At 41.2% G+C, this 25,705-nt stretch overlaps 2 protein-coding genes across 2 annotated transcripts in view; one reads left to right on the forward strand and one right to left on the reverse strand.

Moving 5' to 3' along the window:
• Positions 1–1,865: 1,865 nt before the first annotated feature.
• On the forward strand, positions 1,866–13,776 carry LOC121530257. Its single transcript, XM_041819076.1, has 4 exons — positions 1,866–2,564; positions 11,769–11,876; positions 12,164–12,255; positions 13,555–13,776. Exon 1 carries the CDS (start codon positions 1,866–1,868, stop codon positions 2,490–2,492), a length of 627 nt encoding a protein of 208 aa, XP_041675010.1. The 3' UTR covers positions 2,493–2,564; positions 11,769–11,876; positions 12,164–12,255; positions 13,555–13,776.
• A 103-nt stretch (positions 13,777–13,879) lies between these two features.
• Positions 13,880–25,705, reverse strand: part of LOC108110758 — a 31,794-nt gene continuing 19,968 nt past the window's right edge. The window contains 5 exon segments of the mRNA XM_041819018.1: positions 13,880–14,530; positions 17,622–17,760; positions 18,732–18,863; positions 21,336–21,595; positions 24,559–24,702. Coding sequence (XP_041674952.1) covers positions 13,946–14,530; positions 17,622–17,760; positions 18,732–18,863; positions 21,336–21,595; positions 24,559–24,702 — 1,260 coding nt within the window. The 3' untranslated portion in view covers positions 13,880–13,945.

The following is a 25,705-nucleotide window of genomic DNA, read 5'->3' on the forward strand; positions in this document are numbered from 1 at the left end:
TTAAAAAGTAAAATTGGAATAAACAAATACAAATGAGCTTATCTTACTCAAACTCTCTACTCGGGTGTCATATAGCGAAAGTTAAACATTGCTATTTATTTTTCGGGCCTGGGAATTTGTTAATTAAGCAGAGCCGCTGTTTGTAAATACAGATATTTAACATTGGGTAGTCAAAAATATGTAATATTGTTGTTGTTTTTTATTAGTTTGGGAATTTAATAATAACATTAAACAGAGTTTTGCAGATAATTTTAGGCAAGAAAATATTAATCATGTTAGATAGTTCCCAAATTGTTTGTGTAATTAAGATAATCTTTTGAGGAAATCAAACTTATATTCAGCCATTCCCCTCTAACTAAATTAGAAAGGGTAACACAAAAGACTGACTCTCTCCTTTCTAAAACATTATGTAAATGAAATGTGTTGACAAACGGCAAGACCTGGCGTCAAAAATTAGAATTCCTCAGGCGTTTAAGATAGGCGTTGAAGAAAAAGTTCGCCAGTCGAGTTGGCGGAGTTTTTATTCATTATGCCTTAAATGCGTAACTAAAGCAATTTGAAAGTAAAACTCATTTTCACTCTCGACTTGGGCCCGCACTCGTGCGTTTTTCCCCGCGCGACTCTACGTGCCCATATGCCTAAAAGTATGCACGTATCTGCCGGCATTGTCGTTTGATTAAACTTGTTAACACACATTCTCGCTGCCACATTTTGGGCCACCCTCAGAGTACGCGAAACAGGATGAAGCCGGATGTAGATGGTTGTATGCGGATGGCAAAGTTTGTCAGGCAACCAAGGCAATCGCTTTAAAGTCAACTCAACGGTGGAAACTCATTTGGTCCAAGGACCAAGCAAGCACCAAGCATAAATTCTAAAATATATATCTGCCTGGGTATTTCCTGTGCCGGCAGGAAGTTCTATTGCATAATCTTATTAACCACACAACACACACACAGCAGCATACAACAACAAATCCAACTCCAACTCCATTTTCAACTCAGGCAGTAGTCTATGAATGCTGAATAATTTATGCATCCAATTCCCAGGCAGCGGCATTTGGCCAGAATTGTTGACAACTCGCCTGGCGGCTTGTGGCAATCCGTATTTTGATTTGGTTTGCCAAGTTTTTACTTATCCGATTAGGCCATCCTAATTACCACCGGCTGTGTTTGCATGCCTTTGCCACATGTATATTTGAATTAGATTAAATTTGATTGCATTTCTCTTTGGCTTTGTCAACCCCAGTGGCAAGACCCTTTTTCACCGGATATATTTATTAACCCATCCTTGAAAGCCAGCTAACTGATTCTAAGCGGGGAGCTCAAAAGAAATACACACTGTTGGGTACCACAAAAAAAGCACTACCTCTCGAAATATGGGAAAACAATTTGAGGGCTTGATATAAAAAAAGAAGGAGAGGAGATGGCTCTTTGTGTTTTTGTTTTATGACCAGCCACGCTCGACGACACCCATGAAGCCCATGATTGATGCGCTCCTCAGAGCTCCTTCGCGTTTTAGTGGATTTCCAAATTGCTTTTTTCACGCTGACAGTAGACAGTAGTCGACGTCGGGCCAACGTGAAAAGCCCGCGGCAGTTATTCAAATGCAAACGACAGCTGTCAAAATGGTTTTAACTAAAAATTCGACTTTATCTTTCCCTTTTTCTCTCTCTCTCCTCTACTTGCAGCGGTGCGAAAAAAATGGGCCAAATGTCAATGAGTGACTGGGCCGTGGCAGCCGCCAGGATACCAATTCACGTCCTCACCGAATGATAAGCTAGCTGCTCCTGCTGCTGCTGGCTAACAAAAAAAGAAACCGAGAAGAAAAAACCTTAAGAGCTAGGGGCAAGTGCCAAAGCCAAGTCAATGACCCTCGTCCGGTTATCAACGACCATATGGCTGCTGACGCTCCTGCCGGCGGCCCTGCCCCACCAAACAGATGCCGCCCACCCGGCGGACCAGAAGTTCTCGCTACCCGCCGTACCGTTGCCGCCACCGCCGCCCTTCTCCCCCGGAAAGAATCACTTTGCGTTGAACGCATTCGCCGGCGAGCATGCCTCCGGTGGTCACGCCCCCTCCAGTACTCCGGGTTGTGGGGGAACGCTCAAGGCCCGCCATGGCATCATCCAAACACCAAATTTCCCTCATCGATTCACCACGCCCATCGAATGCGTCTGGATAATCGATGCCTCCGAAATGCCACCGCAGGGCCAGGGCAATGTGTCCATCGTGGTGTACCTGACCCAACTGTACGTGCTCAGCGGTATCAAGTTCACGGAGTATATGTATTACTCCGATGACTTCAAGGTGCCCGCCCATCGGGTATTCATGCTCACCGAGGACGATGTCACCCAGGTTACGTGGGTGCAGTTCCATAGTCAGTACCTGGAGATAAGGTTCACCATGGCCACGCTAGACGGGACACATCTGCGGGCCTTTGGATCGTCTGCTGGACGTCTATGGGTTCAACATTACCTACGAGGTGCAAAATGAGGTGAAGACATCGCAGTGCAATACGCTGCAGTGCCGCTTTCTTGGAGATTGCTATGCGAGTTCAGACTTTAGGTGAGTACTTTTTCTTATCTCTAGTAGCTAGTTTAGGAGACATAATAGTTATAATATAAGATCCAATAGGATATAGATTTTTATTAAAAATGTATTATCAAAAGTTAGTTACTTATGTCAGACGTCTGTTAGGACATCATACCGCGGTAACAGGGCGGATGAGTAATTTTTTGTAAATCAGTTAGCTTAAATTTCTGACCTTACTAAGAAATTAGTTACTTATCTATTAGTATTATTCCTAAATTCACTTAGAAAAAGGTAGTTACTTATGTCGGACGTCGGTTTGGACATCACAACGCGGCAACATGGCGGATGAGTAATTTTTTGTAAATCTGTTGGCTTAAATTTCTGACCTTACTAAGAAATTAGTCACTTATCTATTAGTATTATTCCAAAATTTACTTGAAAATTATATGACTCACGTATTAAATCAATCTGTATCTAAAGTTCCATATTAACTCAAACCAAAAGTCAGTTTTTAAAACAATTTTCCGACGGGTAGAGTGATTGACGCAGCTGAAATGTATGAGTACTACTCGAGCAATCCGGCACGGTTTCCCCATGGACACGAGCACCTGCGTCCGGAACATATAGCATATTTAAGCGCAGGCAAAACTTGTACGGTTCTCCATTGACCTTCTCTCTCCATCCGGACATTCAAAATATGGCTGAGGGAAAGTGAGAATGGTAGAGAACGAATCTCAAATTCAATTGGGTTTAAAATTCAGAGTTTCCTTTCGGTTCAGACAAATCCAAATACATCGCGAAATCACCGGCTAAAGGTAGCCGTTGAATAAGTTAACTGCTCGCACATCAATCTTTCGCCTCTGTATTTGGTTTTGCTTTTGGGTTAGGTATCGGGATCGGTTCAAGGCTCTCCACCTAAACCAAGTGGGAGCCATACATTTGTAATGTTTCAATAAGTGGAGCCCGAAACAAGCAAAGGACGCCCGACCGCCCGGATTCACCGGCGGAAAAGTGTAGAAGCCGAAACAATGGACGGCAACCCATGTCAGTGAAAAGAAAACTACAAAACGTATATGTACTCGTATGTGTATGTGTATGTGTATGTGTGTGTGTGTGTGTGTTTGTGGGAAAAGTCAAAAGGAAAGCGGGAGCGCTTGATGCATTTTCCCTGACAAAATCCAGGTTGCGGGTTTTATGAATAAGCTCCGCAATTGAGTTTGACGTGAGAGAGCTTGTGGTACAGTGCCTTGACAAGTCGTGGAAGGGCTTTTTTCGAGTTCCTGATTAATTGAAGAGCTTCTTGATGCAGTGAATATTCCGAAAATTTTCCTCTCTTTCCTCACATTTGATTTCCAAGCCCTAAAACAGTGACAAATAAAATTATATTTCCAATTGCTAAGCAATTATAAAGTCTAATGGCAACAAATAGACAATTTGAAGGCAATTAACATGTAAATAGCCAGGCGAACAATGACCCCAGAGAACGTTAAACAAATCAAATTAATTGCCTCGATTTGTTGGGTGAGACTTTTGCTATTTATGAGACCGAAAAATATTTTCATAGAACTTTCTGGGGAAAGTTTGAGAAGAAGCTGCAACATCTAAGATGCCTACTTAACATAATTATAATTAATTGGCTGGCCCAAGGCCGCGCATCCGGCCAGCTAATTGAATATTAATATCAATGTCGAAGTGTGAGTGAAATGTTCTTGCCGGCGGGCCAAAAATTAATATAAAAGTGACAGCTGAACTAAGTTGCATCAGCCATGGTCGTGTCGGTGGCATAGCTTGTTGTCTTTGGCTCATTAGAGTCCTGAAGCTGGAAATATATAATTTCGCGCCTGCCACGTAGCATCCCGTAAACTTAATTACCAACTAAAGGCAAATGAGGCAACGCAAGGGCCCTCTAACCTTTACGTGCCTGCGATAAGGAAGTTCCCAACCATTCGAGGCACCCTAAAATATTTCTCAGTGCACGATGAACCAAAATATGGTGTCTGTGTGTGTGTGGGGGGGTCTGTCAAGTGACTTGTGTCAGGAGCAAAGCATCACAGCTGCTGTTGCGCACTCGTATAAACAACAAAACAGTCATGCTCATGTTGTCAACTCTCACTCTCCTGCCACAAGGATATCTCAGGATGTAGGGGTGAATATTCAGTCCCCCAGTCTCCCCCTTCAACCTTTTTTTCCACTCCTTTAGCCTGTCCTGGCAGCTCAATCTCTCATTGCATCCTCGTTTATGGCACTCGTTTTCAGCATCTCCTTTGTTAAGTTAATGTGCGAAAAATGCATAGCATCGGCGAATGCTAAATAGATGATAAAGGCGCGGGGGGATGAGCTCGTTACGCAACTTTATGTGTCACCCAGTGTGCGTTTCGCTTAGTCCTCCGCCGTTTATTAATTTTTTTGTTAAGCTGCCTCTGTTATATTCGTGGAGTGCCAGCTCGTTGACTTTGCTATATGCTATATGGCTATGGGCTACAATATGTTTCTACAGCTGAGGTCAACATCATAGTGGAGTTGTTAGGAAAAAGAAAAGTTGACTAGGTCTTCCACCCTGTCAGTAAAGGAACTCTCTGCTTCCTTACAAACCAAAAAATTTGCAAATTGGACCATTCGAACCATTTTAAAGAAAGTTGGGAAACTTTTGCATATTTAAGTAGAAGAACAACAAAAGCTTCTTAATAAATTTATACTAATTAGTTGGAAGTTACTTCTTAGAGCTACTAACAGTTTCTGTCCGAAGTATACATTTTAAATAAATAAAATTTTATAAGGTATTATTTTTTCTAATTTTGAGAGCCAAGCTACGATATCAATACCTTAGCCACAGCTACCATTTTGACCTCAGGTGTTTGTATATATACAGGTGTTAGCTTTTTTAATAAGCATCTCCAAAGAAGTCAAGTAAAAGTGTCAAGTGTTGCGAAGCTTTAACTTAATGAAATACTCACAGGATTTGAAATTAACTGCGTTTTTTTTTGTTTCATTAAAACCGAGAAAAGAGAGAAATTTCTTCAATATGGCAATGGAAATTTATATTTGGCATTGCCTTTTTTCGGTGGCACCCCAAAAAGTTGCAGAAGCTCATTAATGGTGGCGACCACTAACCCCATTTGATTTGCCAATAAACTTTGTATAAAATATTCAAAATGCTGTTGAGCTGCGAACTGTTTGGAGAAACTTTGGAAAAGCGATTGCAAGTTGCCTGAGAAAAAGCCAGAGTGCAGAAACAATAAGCCATAAACAATTGGACAAAAGCCAAGCCAGAGCAAGGAGCTGCTGTCCCAGTCAGAAGCTGGTTTTGGTTTCCATTTCGAAACCCTTATTTCTTTTTAGTCCCAGCATTTATTTCGTCTGACTGAATGCGTTTCTGGTTATGCATTTTTATGCATTTATTTGGGGCAGTTGGCGTTCATGTTCATCAATTTGCCGCTGGCCAGTGAAAATCTGTTGCACTTCACCGCAAAACTCAACAGAGCCGTAACCAATTTATATTTTTAAATACTTTTTCGCTTTTAAGCCATTTCGTTTGGTTTTGGCCCTTACTTTTGTTTTCCTTTCCGTTTTTCGGGCTGCGCATCTCTCTATATTTTCATTAACAAACGCTTAATTGAAAAACTTTTTCGCTTTGAGGGCCCCGTTCAGAAGTCCTCGGCCCGCCTTTATTGAACCGATTCAGTAATTTAATCTATTTTTCCCTTAAGTTTTCCAACACAGAAGAAGAAAAGTGGCAAAATGTATTCACAGTTGATGAGAAAAACGTGGCAAAAACAAAAAATACCATCCGTTACGCATATATATATATATATATATTTCAAACTTAGCCCTGTCTGCCGCCAGACTTTCGCTCTAAACACAACATTGTATATTTGAGTGCCCCAAAAATGTAAAAGAGGCTGTAAAACCCAATCCCTAACCGACTGATTGGCAACCTTTTTGTGCCAGCATCGGTAAACAAACGGAAGAAGCTGCACCAACGCCAATGACATCGGTTCGGAATTAGGCCACATTCAGTGGGCCAAGTTGGGGTTGCTTTGGGTCCAGTGCCGGATTCAGGGGTTATTGCTAACACTAAAGTTCAAGATCTTATCAAGAGTTTTATATTCAAATTTGAAAAATTGCATTTTCTTTTTCGAAGGAAACCTAATGGGTGAATACCTTTTCTTTATATCCTCATTTAAGGTTTATTTTTAAAATCTGTTTATTTAAATTTCTAGCAATTTCGGGATCTTTTGATTTGATAATCTTTACTTTTAGGTCTTCTATTTTAGCTTTACATTTAGCTTGCATTGAAAATGATAAATGAGTGGTAGGAAAATGAGAATATCAGATACGCCAATGGCTTAAAAGTCTTTAAAAAGTTAAAAATCAGCTTTTAAACTTTTTCGGAAAAAGTTAAGTTTTCAGCTGTAGGAGAACAAAAATCTGTGACATTAAGTCAATATAAAATATATGAAGAAAATGCCCAAAACAAATAAGAAAAAATGGAAAACTCATTGCAATATTTCCCCAATAGCCTACTTCGATTTCCCGAAACGCTCCTACGAAAATATAGGTGGATGCATATTAACATTCTCGGCAATGAATATGCGTGCCCAATGGCTGTGGATATGCGTCCGTTTCAGCTTTAATAACAAAAAGTGAAGCTGGTGCTGAGCAAACAGAATGTCAGCACCAAATGAGATCAGGCTCGGGTTGCGGGTGCACTGCCAAATAAAGGGTAGATACGTGCAGGGACATGAGGTCCTGGGGAGGTGCATCCTTGTGGCCAATGCACATGCCAGTGGGCTCGCCACATGGCAACTGTGTCAGTGTCATTCCGATTCGCCTGCGTGCGCCTCGTGCATTGTTTGCCATGTCAAACATTGTCATTTATCCAAAGTCGACGACCGGGAGGGTAGAAGGCTACCCAGGGTAGCCAGGCGGAGCAGTTGGGCCTGGGAACGCTTGAAAACGCAGAACGAAGTCCGAGCTTTGCATATTGCAATTAAGTTTTGTTTGGCCCCGAAATTCGCACATTGGAACCCAGCCTGCGTCTGCATCTGATCCTGCCGCATGTGCCGCTCAATTAAAACTTTTTGCTCCCAATATTGTGGCGAATCGGTGCTTTTAATTTTCCTATCGTCCAATGACGTTGAAGCACCTTCACCGCAAATTGGGCTCCTCGCTTGAACGAGAGATGTTATTACTTATTTCGAAAGTTTCCAAAAAATAAGAAAGGCAGGTGGGATGCAGGTCAGGAGGGAAAACTTTTTGTTGAAAAGGGAAAACTGCGACAGTATTTTTTCCTTTTTCAAAGCCAGCTCTACTTCGAATTTAATTTCATTATTTGTTATTTACTCTAATTGAATCTGATTATTACATTTATGAGGCAGCAAAAAGTTCCCGCAGATATAATAATTATTAAAAGTACCCCTTTCGGCAAAACCAATTAGAACTAAATAACTTGGCAAAGGGAAAACAAAAATGATTTTAACGCACAAAAACAAAACCATTAAAATGCAAATAGAAGTTACACATATACCATGCATATTTTTCATATTAAACATCCTTTGTGTTTTATGACGGTGAAGCGGTAAAATGCCAGCCGCAAACCATTTTCACAGAACCCTATTCTTGCCGCCCGCGCAGTAACCTTTTCACATACGACCATCAAATTAAATTTTATTGCATTAGGCGAATGGGTGAAAAAGTAATTGCCAACATTTCAGCCTTTTCTTTTTTTTTTTTCTTTTTCAACCGCTTCTTTTTACGGCTACACGTGCCACCGGCAAGAAAAAAGCAATTTGTTGTAATTTCATTGCGTTTTCATCGCACGCTGGCCGGCTAGGCCAACCAACAGTCATTCAATGGCACATTCGTAAACGCCCATCATTTAAAGTAGAATTAAATGCGGGAGAGGAAATTTATCGGGCTTTGATTCGATTGCTGGATGTTTTAATTATTGATTCTTGTTAATGAAAGCAAATTAATTGCGAGGAAATCGTAAGAGTAACATGTCAAGATGAAGGCAAAAGCGTTTCGCAGAAAGAATTTTTAGGGGTCCCCTAAAAGTATGCAGTAAAATGATTTGAGTATGTTTTTGTAGACTTTTGGACATCTTTTAAAGTGATCTTAACCCCAAAATGCATTATTTTTCTGTACGTTCTAAATTTTTTTCATTAAATTATCCCAAGTTTCACATTAAAGTTTTTCCTCGCCTATTACGCGATGTATGAATGTCCGTACTAGCATAACTATACGCTTCTTCATATTTCTCAATGCACTTTGGCTTTTTGTCAAAAATGTGCCAAAATCCTGGCCAGAGTCTAGCAACTAAGTAACAATGCTGGCGTCTCACATGACATATTCATGGCAGCCATATGTGTATTTTGGTTTAGCCATTGAAGCTATTCCCCATAAGGATTCGGATTCGGATTTGGATTCGCCCATCGTCATATCCCAAAATGCAGTCAAGCATTTCCCCAGCGTTGTCAGCACTTTTTGAGTGCAGTTGCCCCATAAAGTTGCTGCAGATTTTTGGCAAGCGATTTTAATTGTTCGGCTTTACAAATCTGAATGAATTTAAAATGCGCAAAAATTGGATTGCCAAAAGCAGTCAAAATAATGCCTTTCCCGTGTCCCGTATCCCCACTCAAAATCTATCTGCTCACCACTGAACGATTCGTAACATCCAATATGCCTGCCGTATGCGCTGCGCAGCACATTTAATTTTTATTTAAAACAAAGGCCCGGCAGCGGCAAGCACAAATAAAGGGAAAATAAAACTGGGTGTGCCAAATACTTTTTTGTGTTAAAAAAAACTTTTCGAAGTGCACATGTCGCAAAATACACAGAATTATGCAAAAAAAAAAAAAAGGAAGCTAAAAGAAAAATAGTAGCCCAAAACTTGCGAACAACACGCCCGAAAACCAGCTGCAGGTGATTTTCGGCGAATCGTAAAAAATGCAAAGCCCGTTTCATTGAAATGAAGAAGGTTTAGTGCCAGAGCGGCAGCGAAATTGTCCTGCTTTCTCTTTTTTGTTCGTCCGGTTTATCCTCGCGAATAGCTGTCGATGAGTCAACTTTAAGGTTTCATAAGGGTTTTTTCACATGGCTTAAGGTTATCTTATCTCTATGACTAAACAAAGGGTTTAAATGGTTGAGAATGAGTAAAAATATTATTTATTTTTAAAATTGTTTATTTTGAAGGCAACTCTTTTTGCTTTAGCCAAGAGATTGTTGTAAATTAGTCTATTTATTAGCTAAACATTATTCTTTTTAATCATATTTCTTATGCTTTCTAATTCTGCTAAAATAGAACAAATAATGATTATTTTTAGCCTCTTTCAGCCTCTTTAGTCTTTCGTTCTCCATCAAAAGAGCTCTCTTCTTAGAATTTACCATCTAAAATCAGCTGAAATTTAATGACTCACTAAGAAGTTAAGCTTGTCTCATATTAAACTTTCTAAAACAGGCTTAAATGTGCCTAAAAAACGTTTCCGTCACAGAAGGCACAACAAGAAAGGAAGGCGATAAGTAGGCAGCAAGGACTTGTAGGCATCGCAGATGTCAGGACACAGGGCAATTAATTTCCGCTATACAATGGCAACCGAACAAGACCACAAAATTCTTATGTAACAAGGCAGTGGGTCAGTGTGTAACCTAAACAAAGGGGCGGTTATGCCTAAGTCTAAGCATGCTAGAACATATAACCATGTAAGAATGATAAACTGCTTAGTTTTCAGAAATATGGTTATAATAGAATGTGCAGGACAACAAATACTTAACTTAACAAGAATTTTGTCTCAAGTATAAATATTTTGCTTAATTGCGGCCTCCAATTCAACTTTCCCAGAATGGCCAACTCAAAAATGATTCCTTACATTATCCAGTGAACAGAGAAGATTTCGCATAAAAGCCAAAGTTTTATGAGCATCAAAAGTTTTCTGGTCACTTTTTTGTTTTGTCCTTTTCCCAGGAGAACATTTGATTATTCTATGACTAAGCGGCGTGAAACTTTTTCTTCTATTTTGTTTGGCCTTCAGCATAGATTTCTGATTTGAGTATAATGATAATAGTAGAGACGGACATCTGCAGATGGTACTAATAGATCAATTAGACTTTTTCTGTCATTGAATAGCCATTAGGCTGAAGTTTCTAAGGAAATGTCAACCAAAAGAGAAGGAATTTACTCTTTTCTATGGGATTTTCACGCTTTTAAAAGTCAGTACTCAACCTTTTTTTTTTAAAAAAAAAGAAAGGACCAAATGGCAAATTAATTTCGGTTGGCGTGTGTCAACAACGCATGACTTACGAACAACTGGGGTAAGCATAACAATTGCTCCGCCGGTTGAAAAACGAGCGACATGGAACGAAACAAATGGCGAAGGATGCCCAATTACTTTGAACAAATGGTTACACATTTTTTTGTCATCGCGTCCCTTGACAAAAAATATTTGGTCAAAACTGGCGAGCCCAATTAAATTGTCAAAAAAGAGCTTTGAGCGTAAATTATGTTCCGAGATTTTAAGTGTCGGTAATTTTCCGGCGAAAGTGACATTTCAAATGGATTTGCAGGAAAAGGGTTTTGATGGAAAAAATGTTATGAAGGTGGAAAACTTTTATTGGGATTTTATTAAATATTTTTTGATTTTACATTTATGTTTAGTGATTAGATTTTATACTAATTTGTACATTTAAAGGTATTAGGATTAATCTTCTTTAAGTTTCGTTTTAAAGAGATATTCTAAGAATATTTACTGCTTATGTAAATCTTATAAAAACTTATAAAGTGGTTTGACAAGCTCGACCAATCCGTGAGAAAATCTCTTTCAAGAGCCTTGTGACTGGCGACAGGACCATTTTTCTTGATTTCCTGACCTTGGCTTCCGGCTTCCGACATATTTAAATTATTGTCTGAGGCCGGGAGTTTGACCCAAGTCTCTGTATCTGATGATGACGCCGTTGTCTTCGCTGACAGGGACCAAATTCCAAATAACTACAAATTCAGCTTAGGCACGTCCTTAAAAAAAAAGTCCCCCCATCAAGTGGGTCCAATAAAAGTTTTATGAGTCAGCCGCAATCTCGGGTCCAGATAAATGCGAATTCTGCGACCGGCATTGTGATAACTTGTCGTCCACTTTGACCAGCGTGTGCCAAGTTTGCAGTTCAACCGACAAGCAGCTTCACCAATCCTCAGATCGCAAACAGAACTCGAAACGTGCTCACATCCTCTGTTCGTTCTCCTTGCAGCTCCTATGGATGCTCCTGTTTTCCCGGCTTCAGCGGCAGTGACTGTGGTCATGGCCCACTGTGCAAGGACCTGCATACCAACGTCTGCCAAAACGGTGGCACTTGCAAGTGAGTATTGAATGTCCCTTTAAATTAGAGTCAATTTGCCATCCAAATTATCGCAAAATTGCAATAAATCTTAAAGCTGCTTTGGCATTTACTTTATTAAGCCAAAAGCAGTTGAAATATTTTGGATTTTCCATTCATAACTTTTTTAAGAATCGAAGGGTGAAACATATAAGTACTTTCCGAACTTACTTACATACATTTATTTATGAGTCTTCGCATGTTATAGCTTTCCCAGCTCCCTTTTTATCCTGCTCCTCATTCTCTTATTGTCGGATCATCATTTGCAGGCACATTGGCGACGCCGCCATAACTTGCCATTGTCCGAAGGGCTTCAAGGGGACCAGATGCGAAATACCCGAAATAAACGAGATGACGCAGGGTAAGTGCAATAATAAATGTTATTTTCCAGATATATATCTACATATATAGTCTGGGGTAGTCTGGGATATATGTGCAGGGTATGTATAGGGCCCAAAGTAAGGGAAACATAAAAAAAAGCTGCAAAACGGACTGGGAGAGCGGGCAAAGAGTTGGGACAAAAGGGCGCGGCTGTTAAAGTGAAAATGTAATTAAGGAAATAATTAGCATTAAAAATGCACTCACTACCAGCTGAGGTACCCACGCAGACACTGTGCAGACAAATTGAAAGAAAAGGCATCGGACAGGAGCCTTTTTTCCCCGCACCGATTTTCCCTTCCCTTTCTCCCACCGCCCATCTGGAAATTCTCTCGCCCCATTTAATCGGCAAGTGCGTGCAAAAACAATAAAAATGTATAACAACTGCAATGGAGAGCATTAAACGGGAGCAGGCGACAAAGTGGAAAACCTCAGGTTGTCACTGTCCGGGATCCGTGCCAATTTCCATACTGCTACCGCTTTTCACGATGGAAAACCCATGACAAGAACAACAACGAACGTGTCACCAGCCGCCAACAATGTTTAAGCTTTAAGTTGTTCAGTTCATTGAATCGCAAAGTGCCTGCAATGGTAATGAGAACAGGGAACAGGGAAAACAGGACCTGAATACAGTACAATGTTGCAATCGGATTGTGAGATGTTCCGGTTTTCCCTGGCAACGAAGGATCCAGCCAACGCAGCTAATAGTTCTTGGAAAACATCGATAGAGAAGAGTACAATTTGTCTCTACCTACTATTAGTTTATTTGGTATATTATTAATTATTCCCTTTTTACTTTCTGTTGGATCTTTTAGAAGTATTTAAATTCAAAGAGCCTTTGCAGTCTAGCTTTTCAAAGACCCTTAGATATTAATTTTAAGGCAAAGAGCTTTCCAGTTGTGAGTGGAAATTGTTGAGCAAAAAGGATTTCAAGTAAAAATTCCAATTCCATCGATTTTGACACCCCTTTACGTTTTTAGGTATAGAAAAATGCATAAGAGCAGGTTGATGGGTTGGGGCAAAAAACCGAGAGATTATCCAAAGGAATGCCTGGCACATGCTTCGCATACTTCCTGAATGATGTTATGTCTTTTATTCAGCTTCTTGCCCCAAGGCGATTCGAAGGTTTCTTCTTGTGTGGAAAATGCAACGAACACTCAATTTAGCGCATTGGGTTTATATTACCACAGGTGTCGGTTTGCACATTTTCATCTTTCGGAAGAAATTTCTCATGATTCTACCTTTTAAGAAAGCAATTACCGAATGTTTTTCATCCTTTTAGGTTGCACCAGCAACACCAGCTCCATTGAATGCCATCAGGCCTGCGACTTTGACAATTTCGGTCGTTCTGGTTCCCCTTCTGGCCAGAGTTATTCCGCCTTTAAAAGCAACAGGAATTTGGCAAGAAGTGGGAAAACTCGATATGAGGTAACCATGAGACTGGGTGCCAATCTTACGGGTTACTATCGCCATGCTGAACGGGAACAGTTGTCGGTAGTTATGGAGCGACAGGTAAGCGTAAATTGTTGTTGTATTTATATAATAACATTGTAGTATAATTTAAAAAACACTTGAAAAACTTGTTTGACAAATTAATGAAATATTGATACCTGGTATATATTTTTATGTTTTCAAAATAATGTTTAAAAGCAACAAAAAATGGGTTCAGCAGCTTAACCCACATAATTCTGAGTCAAATTAAGCTGATCCTCGGGCTCCGATCTGGCTCCGTGAAGAACATTTCGCACCGCTCCTGGTGTGGCGTCCAAGGATGCTGTCCACATGGGCGGATGACCCGCCTGCTGCTGCGAATTATTGGGAGTCGGACTGCCAGCACTGCTCTCCATAATTGTAGGCATATTATGTGTGTGCTGGGCAGTCGTTGCCGGGGGATCTACTCGCTCCATTAGCTGGGTGAAACTACCACCGATAAGATCGCTCCTCTCATGACGTTTATAGCTGTGAGCGGATCGAGAGAGAGGACGCCAGCGGTTTAGTTTTTTGGAAGCCATTCGCTGCAGTGGCGGAGTACGGGTGCCCGTGTCCGGTTTATGTGAAGTGGCTCCTTTACCTCCAGAAGTGTGCTGCTCCAGAAGATTGCTCACCAGCTTATCTAGTGCCTTCAGATCAACGTTAAGTTGGGAGTTTGGTATGGAGTTCATCCGGCTGCCAGAAAGACTTCCTGAGCCCGTTTGTCCTGGGTCAACGTCTGTCTTGAGACGGTTGAGGCCAGCAATCTTGGCAAGTCTTTCTGTTAACTAAACGAAAAATATTAAATATTATGAGTAGTCATCACGCCAAAACCATTTTGTAAGTTAGTCAAAGTAGTTAAAAACAAATATACGTTGAATTTGAGTTAGTATCATACCGTTTTGTAAGAAAAATAACCACATTTTTCCCCACTACCAATTAGTTTGCAATTGTGGTTTGCTACTTCTCCAACTCTCTTGCTAATAAATCGCCTGTGAGACGCAACGAGACTTGATACTTCAGCGCAGCCAATTAAACTTTTCGTTTTCCCATATGCGAAATTACAATTAAGCAATAAAAACTAACAAAATATGCCCTTAGGCCTTGTGGCAACCGAACAAGTGTTCAGGCAAGGCAGGCTGCTCCGGAGCAGTTTCCAAGTGCCTGGTTACAAGGACGAAGTAAGCAGGACGAAGGCAATGGATTCTCGGCAGAGAAGGCTGCCTGACTGCCTGGCTGTCAGGACACCAGAGCTTTCAGGCTTCCAGGCTTCTACCATCGACGGATCCGCTCGCGTGGAGCTGCTCGGTGTGCGACTTTAATTGATGTTTCATTTCCGTTGCAAAGTGCTTCCGTTTTCCTGGGCTCCGCATCCGCCGTTTGTTTTGTCCAAGTTGGGTAGTCGAGTGCCGACCTGGTAATTGAGTATCAATGCGGTTTTAAGTGAAAAATGCTGCCAACCTTTCGTCCTCGACCCCCATCCAACTGTATTGGCCCTCTATGCCAACCCTAGCCACCCACCCACCTCAAGCCCATCAGCCCATACTCGATGGCCAACCATTTCCGTTTTTAATCTTTTGCCTTGATTTGCTCGCTCTTCGTTTCGTTTTCGTTTTCATTTCATGTTTCTGTGTTTTTTCAATTGCCTCGTGCTCCATTCAAATGGGGTTAATTGAGTTTTAGTGGCCAGGACTCACTTTAAACTGATTACAAGCTGTCAGAGGGGCGTGGTCGTAGGCTTTGCAAGTTTGTTTTGCATGGCACTCGGCTATTTCGTGGCTGTCTCTCGAAATATTTGGAGCATGTCAGTTTGCCAGCCACTCGAGTTCCTTGGCCTGAACCATCTACCCTCCACCCATCCTCCTTGTCACCTCCCTTCTTTGCCGCCTGGAAACGAATTAATGTAGAAGTTGATTTGTGGCAATCGACGCTTGGATGGCTTTTGAATGCTTCTTGCCGGCGAGTTTTAATTGAGGCGCTGGCGCTCGGCGGTCGGAGATCCGAGCTCGTCTGCTCCTTAAACAGGAAATTAAGAAAGTTTTTCACCAGGCCCTATGATTATGGAATCAGGCATGTGGAAGACGGATTAAGCGTCATTAGTGGATTCAGCGGTAAGGTGATGGGACATGTAGGATCTTGGTTAAGTACGTCTTTCCCTCTCAAAAGCCTCAACCAAAAATCCAAAACTGAATGAAAAACTGAACCCAATGACAAGGTCTCAGTCCAAAGCTCAAAGTTGCAACTTGCAAGGTTGATTTTCTTTACGCTTTGGTTCGTTCAAAGTGACAGATATTACCCGGTGGGTCTACTTTCATCTAGTGCATAAAAACCGAAAGGAGTTTATTTTCGTCTTGGGCTTGGACTACTCCTTCCTTGCAACAGGTTCATCTGGCTTAACTATAAATCTTACATGATTTTCAACTGCTCAGTTGTTGCTCTGCTGCTGGCTTTTTTTCGCAGCTGCCCCAAGTGACCCCTTTGCTTCTCTGTCCCATCCTTCTTGCCATGTACTCTCCTCTTCTTTCCTTTCCCTTTGCTGCATGCCGCCTTGATTTATGATCTTCCCAACTTGGTTTATTGTCGCATCGTTTGGCCGCCACTTTTTCCAGAGCGCCATGCATTTTCTTGTCCGCCTCGCAGGGCTTATCAACTAATGATTGAGGTCAGTTGGCCAACGTCTGCTTTCTGCTTTCGTCTCCGCCAAATAATTGCCAGTAATTAAGCTTAAATGCTGTTTGCCACCGGACCTCCGTCCTGCCCTCTGGGTCATGAAAAATGCAATTTCAAGATACTTCCTGGCCTTAAAACTTGTATTGTGGCATTGATGAAGCTTGCTAAATGGTTTAAAAGTATATTTTAAAGTATTTACTTTAATAAACTAGTTTTCTGTCACATAAAAGGTTTGCTTTGTTATTGCAGAAGACAAACACGAACAGGTGTGCTTGACATTTTAATTTTCGAAAATCAATGGATGCCATGCAAACAGCGTGTTATATCAACTGAGTCAATATATATTATTTCATAACGTTGGTATCATCATCTACCCATTGAAGAAGAAAACTTGTCAAATATTTTGCTTGAATCTAGTTAGGGCCAATCTTAGGCACAATGGGTCATCAAACACGGTGGTTAGAGTGCGAATAGCGGTCGAAAGCAGCTGGGCAAACATTCGTCTTGGCTTGAATTAAATTCGCATTTGGTATAAAAACTAGGGATCTGACAAGAAAAGATTATCATTCGCCATCTGCCAATCTCAAGCAACATGAGGAAGTTTTTGGTGATCTTTGGTTCCCTCCTGGTGACCATCTTTTTGGCCAATTTCCCTTCGGGGCAGGCTGTAACCTGTGCTGATGATCCTACTGATACTGCCTGCATAGATTGTACAGATGCTGCGAATGCTGATAATGCCGAGTGTGCCACTACCACCACTGTGGCTCCTGAAGCTACAACAGCAGCCGCCGAGGCAACCACCGCAGCTAGTGCCGCAGGAGATACCACCACGGCATCATCAGCCAGTGATACCACCACAGCAGCATCCTCTAGTAAGAAGACAAAGGTTACAAGGACCTTCACTCGGAGGGTGAAAAGGCCATCAAAGATCAAGAAGACAAGGAGGAGCAGGAAAAGGAGCAACAGGAGAACGAATAACTCTGGCTAAGAAACTACCAATTGCGTTCACAAAAAGATGAAAGATCAAGACACGGAAAACATTACCTTTATACTCCTAAAAAACTCCCAACTTAGTTTTAAGAATCTAAAAAAATTCGAATTGGGCCCATAATTTAAAATTTGAACTTTAAAATAATCGAAGAAATAAACGAATAATTGAAAAATTCAAAATATAATATGTAAAACTATAAAGAAATTATCAATATTTACCTCACCAGCCGCATTGCTCGAGTAACTCATCCGCTTGACCTTCTTGAATGTGGCATCGTTCTCGGCCTGGGCCAGAGCCCTTTCCAGGGCTGTATCCATCTGGGCATCGCGCTCGTCCAGTCCGTGATAATGGGCGCCACTGCTGGTGGAACGGACATGTGTTAATTTTATGCAACAATGCCGTGAACTTTGAATGACGCGTCGGGGTGGAAATAAATTTCCCTCTACCAAAACATTTATAGTTTTTTGTTAGTTAGTTTCGTGTAAACAAATGGTGCCGGCATTTTGTGCTAAATTAAAAAGCTTACAGCTGTGTGTTAATTTGTTGCATGAATTTCCATTGTTATAATGTCCATCAGAATGTGCAACATATACTTGTTTTTTCCTCCCCTCTCGCATTCTCAGGTATTAAAATGTTTATTTTAGAGAATGCTCGTTTTCAATTTGCCTTTGGGGCAACCTAAATTAGAGCTCAAATTTGTATACAAATCGGTTAGGTTTGCTGTTAAATTATTTACCAGTAAACTTGTACGTTTATATTTAAGAGTTGAAAAAATAAAGAAATCAGAAAAACAAATACAATATGTATAGCAATTTGTAGCGGATTTTGTGGATATATTCAGCTACTTGGATATGTTCCAACTTTCTGGTTGACTTTATTTTTGGACGTTATTTTTCCATATTTTATAACCATTTGTTTCTCTTTATGCTTTGGCTTTGGCCTAAGACCGCCATAAATACTTGGCAATGATTTCAATTATGCGATAAATATTTTACAGAATCTGCAGCAGCATATTTATTTATGGACTATGCGACGTGGGCGTTACGTGGGACGGTACATTCGCACCCTGACGACATAAATACCTTCATTATTTACCTTTTCTGATTGCGTTCAAGCATTTGCCCAGACAAATGTTGGGAGTAAATTGACTTGCCCCGAGGACGTGTTCATGAGAATGAGTTCGGGGCCACGCACACACTCGGGCCGGGCTCAATTATTCAACAAAAACGGCATTGTAAAGGATATGGGAAATATGAGAATTGGTTCAGGGGCAAACGGTCTCGTAAGAGCTTTCCACTCATTCGTGTATGTGTGTATTTGCCACTCACCCGCTGAACTTGTCCAAGCCCCTGACGGTTCCAAGTCCTCCAGGTCCTCCGGCCATCGAGCTGCCACTGCGTGGATGCCGCATTGTTGAGCGATTCGTTTTGCGTACGGTGCGAAGATCTGTTTCCCAAAATCTACATAAGGAGGGGAAATATATTTTAAAAATCTTTTTCACTGCGTAGAAAAATCTAGTGAAAATATGTTTCTTAAATTGGTAAATCGATTTTAGGTCTAAGATTCAGAAATATTAAACTTGAGCTTGGAAATGCCTGTTTTTGTAAGCTATTGACAATGAATTGGTTATGTAAAGTTTCTCTTGCGTTTCAAGTAAATTTTCAAAACTCATATTTTAACATTCTTATTTAGCTGTTTGCCATTCCAATATGACGTAGTCTGATTTAATTTCCTTTCATATAGCCCAGCTTCCACCTATAAAACTGCAATGTAAAAGAGCTGTAAAATTATATTTTGAATGATTGGCTACGCGGGAGTTTTCTTCTTTTTCGTAAAAGTTTTAGTTCAATTTTACTCCGACCCTATCGGGAAAGTTTTTCTATTATAGGAAATAACCTTGGGGCTATCGGCGTGCTCGGCTTCCAGCAGCAACTGTCCCCGTTTTTTGTGTTGGCATAAGAGCTGCTCTCGTCTGACAGAAACCCCATAAAAATCATTTTGAATTGGCGGAGACAAGAAATTCGCAACCATAAACCGCTGTCAAAAGAAAACCGCAGCAATGAAAACAAAACCAATTCGCCAGAGTCGAGCAAACTGGAATGCCCGGGTAACAACAAATAAATATGAAATCATGCACTTTATGCGTAATGCAACAGCCTGCGGAAAGAGCCCGGCCATGGGAGTCCCTTTTTCCTTTTTTGGTTTGCCTACTGTTTCTGTTATTTCTGTTTGTCCTGGTCGAGGATTCTGGGCTAAGAGTGGGTCTAAGTGAGGCAAACAAACGGAGGCAGAAACAATCGGGATCGGATTGCTGGATTGCTGTCTAGTCAGTTGGCTAGCTCTTGCAAATTCACACAAATGGACGTTCTGTCTAGTGGCCAGCACATATAAAAATCTGATCTGAGTGGCTAAGCTTTTTGTTATTTTTTTGAGTAAAAGCCGTTCAATATCTGACAACTAGCTGCAGTGCAAGTTTCCTGATGAAAATGAGGGTATCCTCGGCGAGGGTATATGCAAAACACACACAACTTCTAAAAGCTACACAAACAAGTCAAACAAACGGGCAGGCGAGCGTGAGCGGGCTTAAATAAACGTTGAAACATTCACAGGACATTTATACACATGTATGTACACTATAATAATAAAAATAATGCCGCAAACGCCAGCCGCGATATAAAATTGTAGCACACTTTTGCGAGCCGTTCCGTTTATGCGGGCTCTGTCTCTGTGCCAAGTTGACAACTTGGGATGGACGAAAACTTAGCCTTCGGTTAAAGCAATTTAATACGCCACTTTGGGAAATTAAAGCCACATGTCTGGGCCCGGGCACTCCAGAGACAGACTGAGACTCAGACTGGAGCTTAGATCCCCATTTGTCATTCGAGCCGGCAATGGGAGGGCATTTATTTTCATTTAGATTGCCTCGGCCACTAGGCGAGTGGGCAGAGTAAAACAGAATAAAAACACGAAATCAGTCAGTTAATTACGCGATATATCATATTTTTAGCGTAGCACTTGTGCAGGCTGTCTGCTAGCTGCCAAATATATATAATATATAATTTCTTAGGGTTCTACGAACTCCAGTCAAAAGGCATTCGTAACAAATCGCCTGGCCTAAAAGGCTTTCTGAAGCTAAGAGGGAAAATCGTTTCCCAAAATGAGAACACATCAACTTGGCTGGCAAAATATTGAAGACCTTATCTCAAATCCTCCAATGGCTTTAGCTCCTTTATTGATTTAAATGAGCAGGCAAGTCTCCGGTAATATGAGTTAATTTCCCTAGCTAGTTGGTCACACGTGTCGTTTAATGGGGTTGGTTGGAATCTTAGATTGTGTAAACAAGCAAGCCGACAAGATCTGATTTATTAACCTATCCCAGATTAAGTCAATGACATTGTTGATGCAATATATAATTCGCCTACTAATAGATGTGCATTTTAAATGAGTATTAACATGGAATTCTCATAGTAACAGCCACTGCAATGGATGCCGGACAACCCATTTTGTTGGCTATTGTGATTTTGTCTGTGTCTGTGTCTGTTGTCGTTATTAATTACACTTACTAATGGGCAACTGACCAAGCGCACATAACGGAAATGATAAGCTTAAAAGCACTTGCTCCGCCGTCATTAAACACACTCCAGCGCTTCTCGCTGTGCAGATTTTTAATTTGCTGCTATTCATACATATTATGTTCCCTAGGGTGGACCATGTTCTGCATTCGTAAGTCTTTCTCTGTAGTTTAAATCATTTCTGTTTTGAATTCCAAAGTTAAGATAGAGTGTACTGACTAATCTTATCTGTTTTAATTATTATGTTTAAGTCGTAAAAATCATTGTAAAAAAAGGTCCACTTTAACGAGATTCAATGTCGTCATCGACTAAAATATGCCTGCAAAGTGGCAAAAATGTACTACCGAGTGGTCTACTCACCGCTTTAAGTCCGGACTGGCCGTGTATGGCGCCGAGACCTCTTTAATTTTCAATACGATTATGGCCGTGATAAATATGCAAATCACATTCACGACGGTCAGGCAGGCGGAGACGATGCCATTGATCAGGAACTCGGTGGGCAAGTAGTTCGTGTAGAGGAATGGATACGCGCTGGTCGAGTTCATCGCTTCGTTCTTTAAGTGTGGTATCCGTTTCTCTGGGTAGATGAGCCAAATGCAGGCCAGTGACCAGAAGAGACCCTGCAACAGAAACGGAAGAACAACGGGGATGTTGTGACTTTGAAGTTTCCATGGTCAGATGTGTGGTTCGGTTCGAGGTCATAAGGTCGCCGCGTGCTTAGTTCCGTTTAGATGGCGCTGCCGTTGGCATACCAAGTAGTGTCTCCCGGCCTTGAGTTACAACAATAACTTTGGAGCATGTGTGTGGGCGCCACACAATCGCCCCAAATTTATCCCCCCAAACCCCCCAACTCGTAGATAGAACTTCATTGTCGCATTTTCAGTTCGTTCTCTTTTTCTGCCATTCGCTCTTATTTCTTCTTTTTTTTTTTGATTTCACTTTGTGTCCTCCGCTCTCTGCTATTATAAATTATAATGACTCAGCACATTGCACAGCAAGTCCGGAAGTGCGTGCCTTTCCTCTGCGAGCCGGTGTACTATTGCGGTCAAATTGGTAGGAGTTAATCTCTGCTAAGACTTAATACCAGTTTGTCAATTGTTAGTGTTTGCTTTAAAAACATTTTTAAAGGAGAATGAATTTTAAAATTATTATTTTTTAAATCTCTTAAAAATTATTCTATAAGCAATCTGTCTGTTGTACATCAATATATTGTTGTATACTTTCAGATGCCTTCATAAATATCACACTTGCCTTTTACTAGTACCATTTTAAGTTATTCCTTAACATAACCTTAAACAAACCATGTGCTATTAGCCTAACCTGGACTGTCAAATCCACAAATCTGTTAGAGTGTGTTTGTTTTTCCATTTGTGTGCGAGCTCATGACTTTTCTTTTCCTCGACTTACTTTCTATTTTCGCTATTATTCGAATTTACGACCGTTTCTGGGTAAATTATTGCGTGCTCGGATTCGAAAGTAAAGGCGTTGCAGACCGTTTTTGGAATTGGAGTTCATGATGCCGGGCCACATAAATAAGGTCGCTGGCAATTTAATAAGCCAATATTAAGAGTTGCAATTATTATGCCACTGCGATTGCAGTTTACTTTCGGGAACCTCTCGCTGGAAATGTGAGCAGCCGGTCGGTCACTACACGAAATTACTCATACGCTCTGTTGGCCAGGATATTGCCTTAGGGCAAAACACATGGCAATTAATTGTAACACGCTCTTTGCTGGTAAAGTAAAATCAGGAGTGAAAAAAAAATAATAAAAGAAGAAAAGGGGGGAAAACCGAGAAAACATGGACAAAGGTTGCTTCGCCCTCAGTGCGTGCCACTGATTTATGCGGCTCATATGTATAGCATACTTTTCGGAGGATAAGGAGTTGCGGAGTTGGAGCAAGTTGGAGCGACACTTGCACACATGCTCGACCGCAGCTCGGCCGCCATGATTAAGCGATTTCAGCGCCATTGTTTTCGGCCGGTTAAAGTTCGGAAGACACAGACCGGGACGAGGACGGGGACTGGCCCCTTCCCAGTGTCCATAATTCGCCCTTTGCATCATTTTGTCATGCTTGTGGAATACGCCTCCCGGCGGCGCCTTTGTCCCACTGTCACAATTGATAAATGTCAGCCAGCCGGGCTGTTTGTTTGCCAGTTTGTGTGGCACTTGGCCTGCCGGTTCCTGTGTTTTTGCAAGTTTTTGTATGCACTTCCCTTTTCGGTGGCAAAGAAGCCAGAGAGGATTCTGCTCCGTGCAGTTCTCACACTTGCTTTATAATTTTACGCAACATCCGCCTGCAGTTGGGAATTCGGATTCGCAATTTGCACTTGAAAATTGGGTCGAAATTTATGCACTCGTTGCGGTTGCGCCACACAAAGTGGGAAAACAGCTGAGAACCGGTCCCGGTGGTGGCCCTTCTTCATTCCCATACTCCTTCTGACTGCAGGACAGATTTATGGCCAAAAGTTTTTGGGCAATGCACTTCAGATTAATCAGCAAATTGTATTTCGGCCTAATTTATGGCGAATTTCACTTGAAGGCCCCCAAAAATATTAGCCAAGCCAAAACTTCTAGTTCTACCGTTTTGCATTTCCACTGGCCAAACGTTTTCTGGGCCGGGTCTTTAAGTGCGTTACATGAGACTCACGGCTAACAGCCATTTGGAAGTTTTCGACCATGTTTGAGGCAGTTAAAATATATAGGAAATTTAGGCATGGCCGATGGTCATCGATAGTAGAGAAACTGAAGTGGAGTCAAAACTTAAGAGCATAATATAAATGGGAATTGGGTAATTTTCCATTCGGCTGACCAGAGTGGATATTTGATTGGAATGTTTTGGAAGCCTGTTTTATTCACATTTTGAGGAATGCTTTTGTGCCTCTGGCTGGCTGGCCATAAATATTGCTGGCAAAGTCATTTCCGGCACCTGCTCACTCATGATGAAATATCAACTGCGCAATCGTTGCCAGAATCGAAGGACCTCGAAGCTTTTGTTAATAGCATGCTAATGGGAGGAAAATTGCTACGCAGAAGCCGATTTCAAGGCTACAGAAAATCACTTATAAAGTGGGTTTCTTCGTCGTTATATACTTGTATGTATATGAGTATTGAGTGCTGTGTTTGCTTCAGGTATGAGATTATCAATTAAGATTAATCCTTGAGGAAATAACATACTTATATCATACGTAAAAGTTACCACATACCTACTTATGAAATTAATATCTTAATTGTGTCAGTGTGTGCTTAAGGATTGCCATACTTGCATCGCTTTTACAACTAGGCAAAGATATACAAGCTCTGGCATAACATTGTTATAAAATTTACCATTTAAGTCGGCTTAATTATTATCTCATTGTTTAATTTCATATCCAAATTGTTGCCTTAAGACTTGAAGTTGTACTGTTTTAAAATGTTTTTGAATTATGTAACATATTTACGATTGTTTTGTTAAATTCATGTATGTAAATCATATTTTTAAAGACCCATGAAACTAGAAGCATTTATTTTATGACGATTTATGTTCGATATTTTAAATATTTTTCCTTAATTAGTGATAATTTTGAACTCTGCGGGATACTTACGCAGTTGACAACGGGTGGCAGCAGTGATGCGGATATGGCGACCCCGATCAAAGGTCCTGCGGAACCCTGGAGCAAGGCCACGGCCACGCCAGTGCCAGATGTTAAAGCCCAAAGCACGCCCATCCAGAGGGCGCGCACATTGCCCTCTGCGAATCGAAAGAGAAATTATTGAAAAATCAACTGTGAAATGGCCATCGAAAATATGCGCCGAAGGGAAAAATGTAAAAATTAATTAAAAATACAACAGCCGCCGAATGACAAATGCCGGCCCCCGCTAGCTAAACGCTTTATCCGTTGGCCACTGTTGGAAAAGGGCAGCGGAGGATCCAAGGGCCAAGAACTGCAAATTAAGTCACATTAAGATGAATGTTTGGCCAGCCAGGAGACTGGAAACTGTCGCAGACACTGCTTATCTGCCGTTTCGCGTCAGGGTCAGCAGGTGGGCCAAATACTTCACATTGCCAGGCGCCAGGTGACGAGGATTTTTTTTTGCCTGTCAGGACCCAACATTCACCTCTCATCCCCACCATTTTGCGGAGATTTTTTGACACTCGCGCAAGTTTGTCAAGTGTCAGCGGCTTTGTTATCGCTTCCGCCAACCATTCTGGTCGCCCAGGGCTCGGCGAGTCAGGAGTCAGAGTCATTTAATGGTGAGAAATGTTGGCAAACTTTTCATTGCGCCTGGCTTTTATACCCTTCTTAGGGGTATTACGATTTGGCCAACTAAAGTTAATCCCCACCCCTAAACAAGAAGTCAAGACCTTGATTAGACTTAATACCTCAGTTAAGCATTTTAGGGTGGGCCTTAATTAGCCCTATGAACGGGTTTTATAAAAGAATTTTTGTAGTAGAGATAGGGTTCTGAGGACTGGAATATGGATCACTCATAGGCAATGTTGATCTGCAAATTAGTTCTCCTCTTTAACTAATATTTCTATGGAATAGGAGAAAGTGCGTTTGAGCAGCTTAATTAGCTTCGATATCACATTAGTGGTTCACTCTAAAAAACATTTCTACTGTTTATCTTCACAGCAGATTTTCCCGAATGCTCTCCAATCTAAGCCAAGAGCTAGGGTGTTTTGGACTTTGGCTATTCCAAGTTGCATAACTCTCTCGTTGTTTGATTCATGCGCCTCATTTGTGCCCT

The sequence above is a fragment of the Drosophila eugracilis genome, unplaced genomic scaffold, assembly GCF_018153835.1.
Source record: "Drosophila eugracilis isolate 14026-0451.02 unplaced genomic scaffold, ASM1815383v1 contig_445, whole genome shotgun sequence".
Classification (NCBI taxonomy): Eukaryota; Metazoa; Arthropoda; class Insecta; order Diptera; family Drosophilidae; genus Drosophila; species Drosophila eugracilis.

Bases quoted from the DNA above. Each gene is read 5' to 3' on its own strand.
- LOC121530257 (XM_041819076.1), top strand. From the start codon at position 1,866: ATGACCCTCGTCCGGTTATCAACGACCATATGGCTGCTGACGCTCCTG.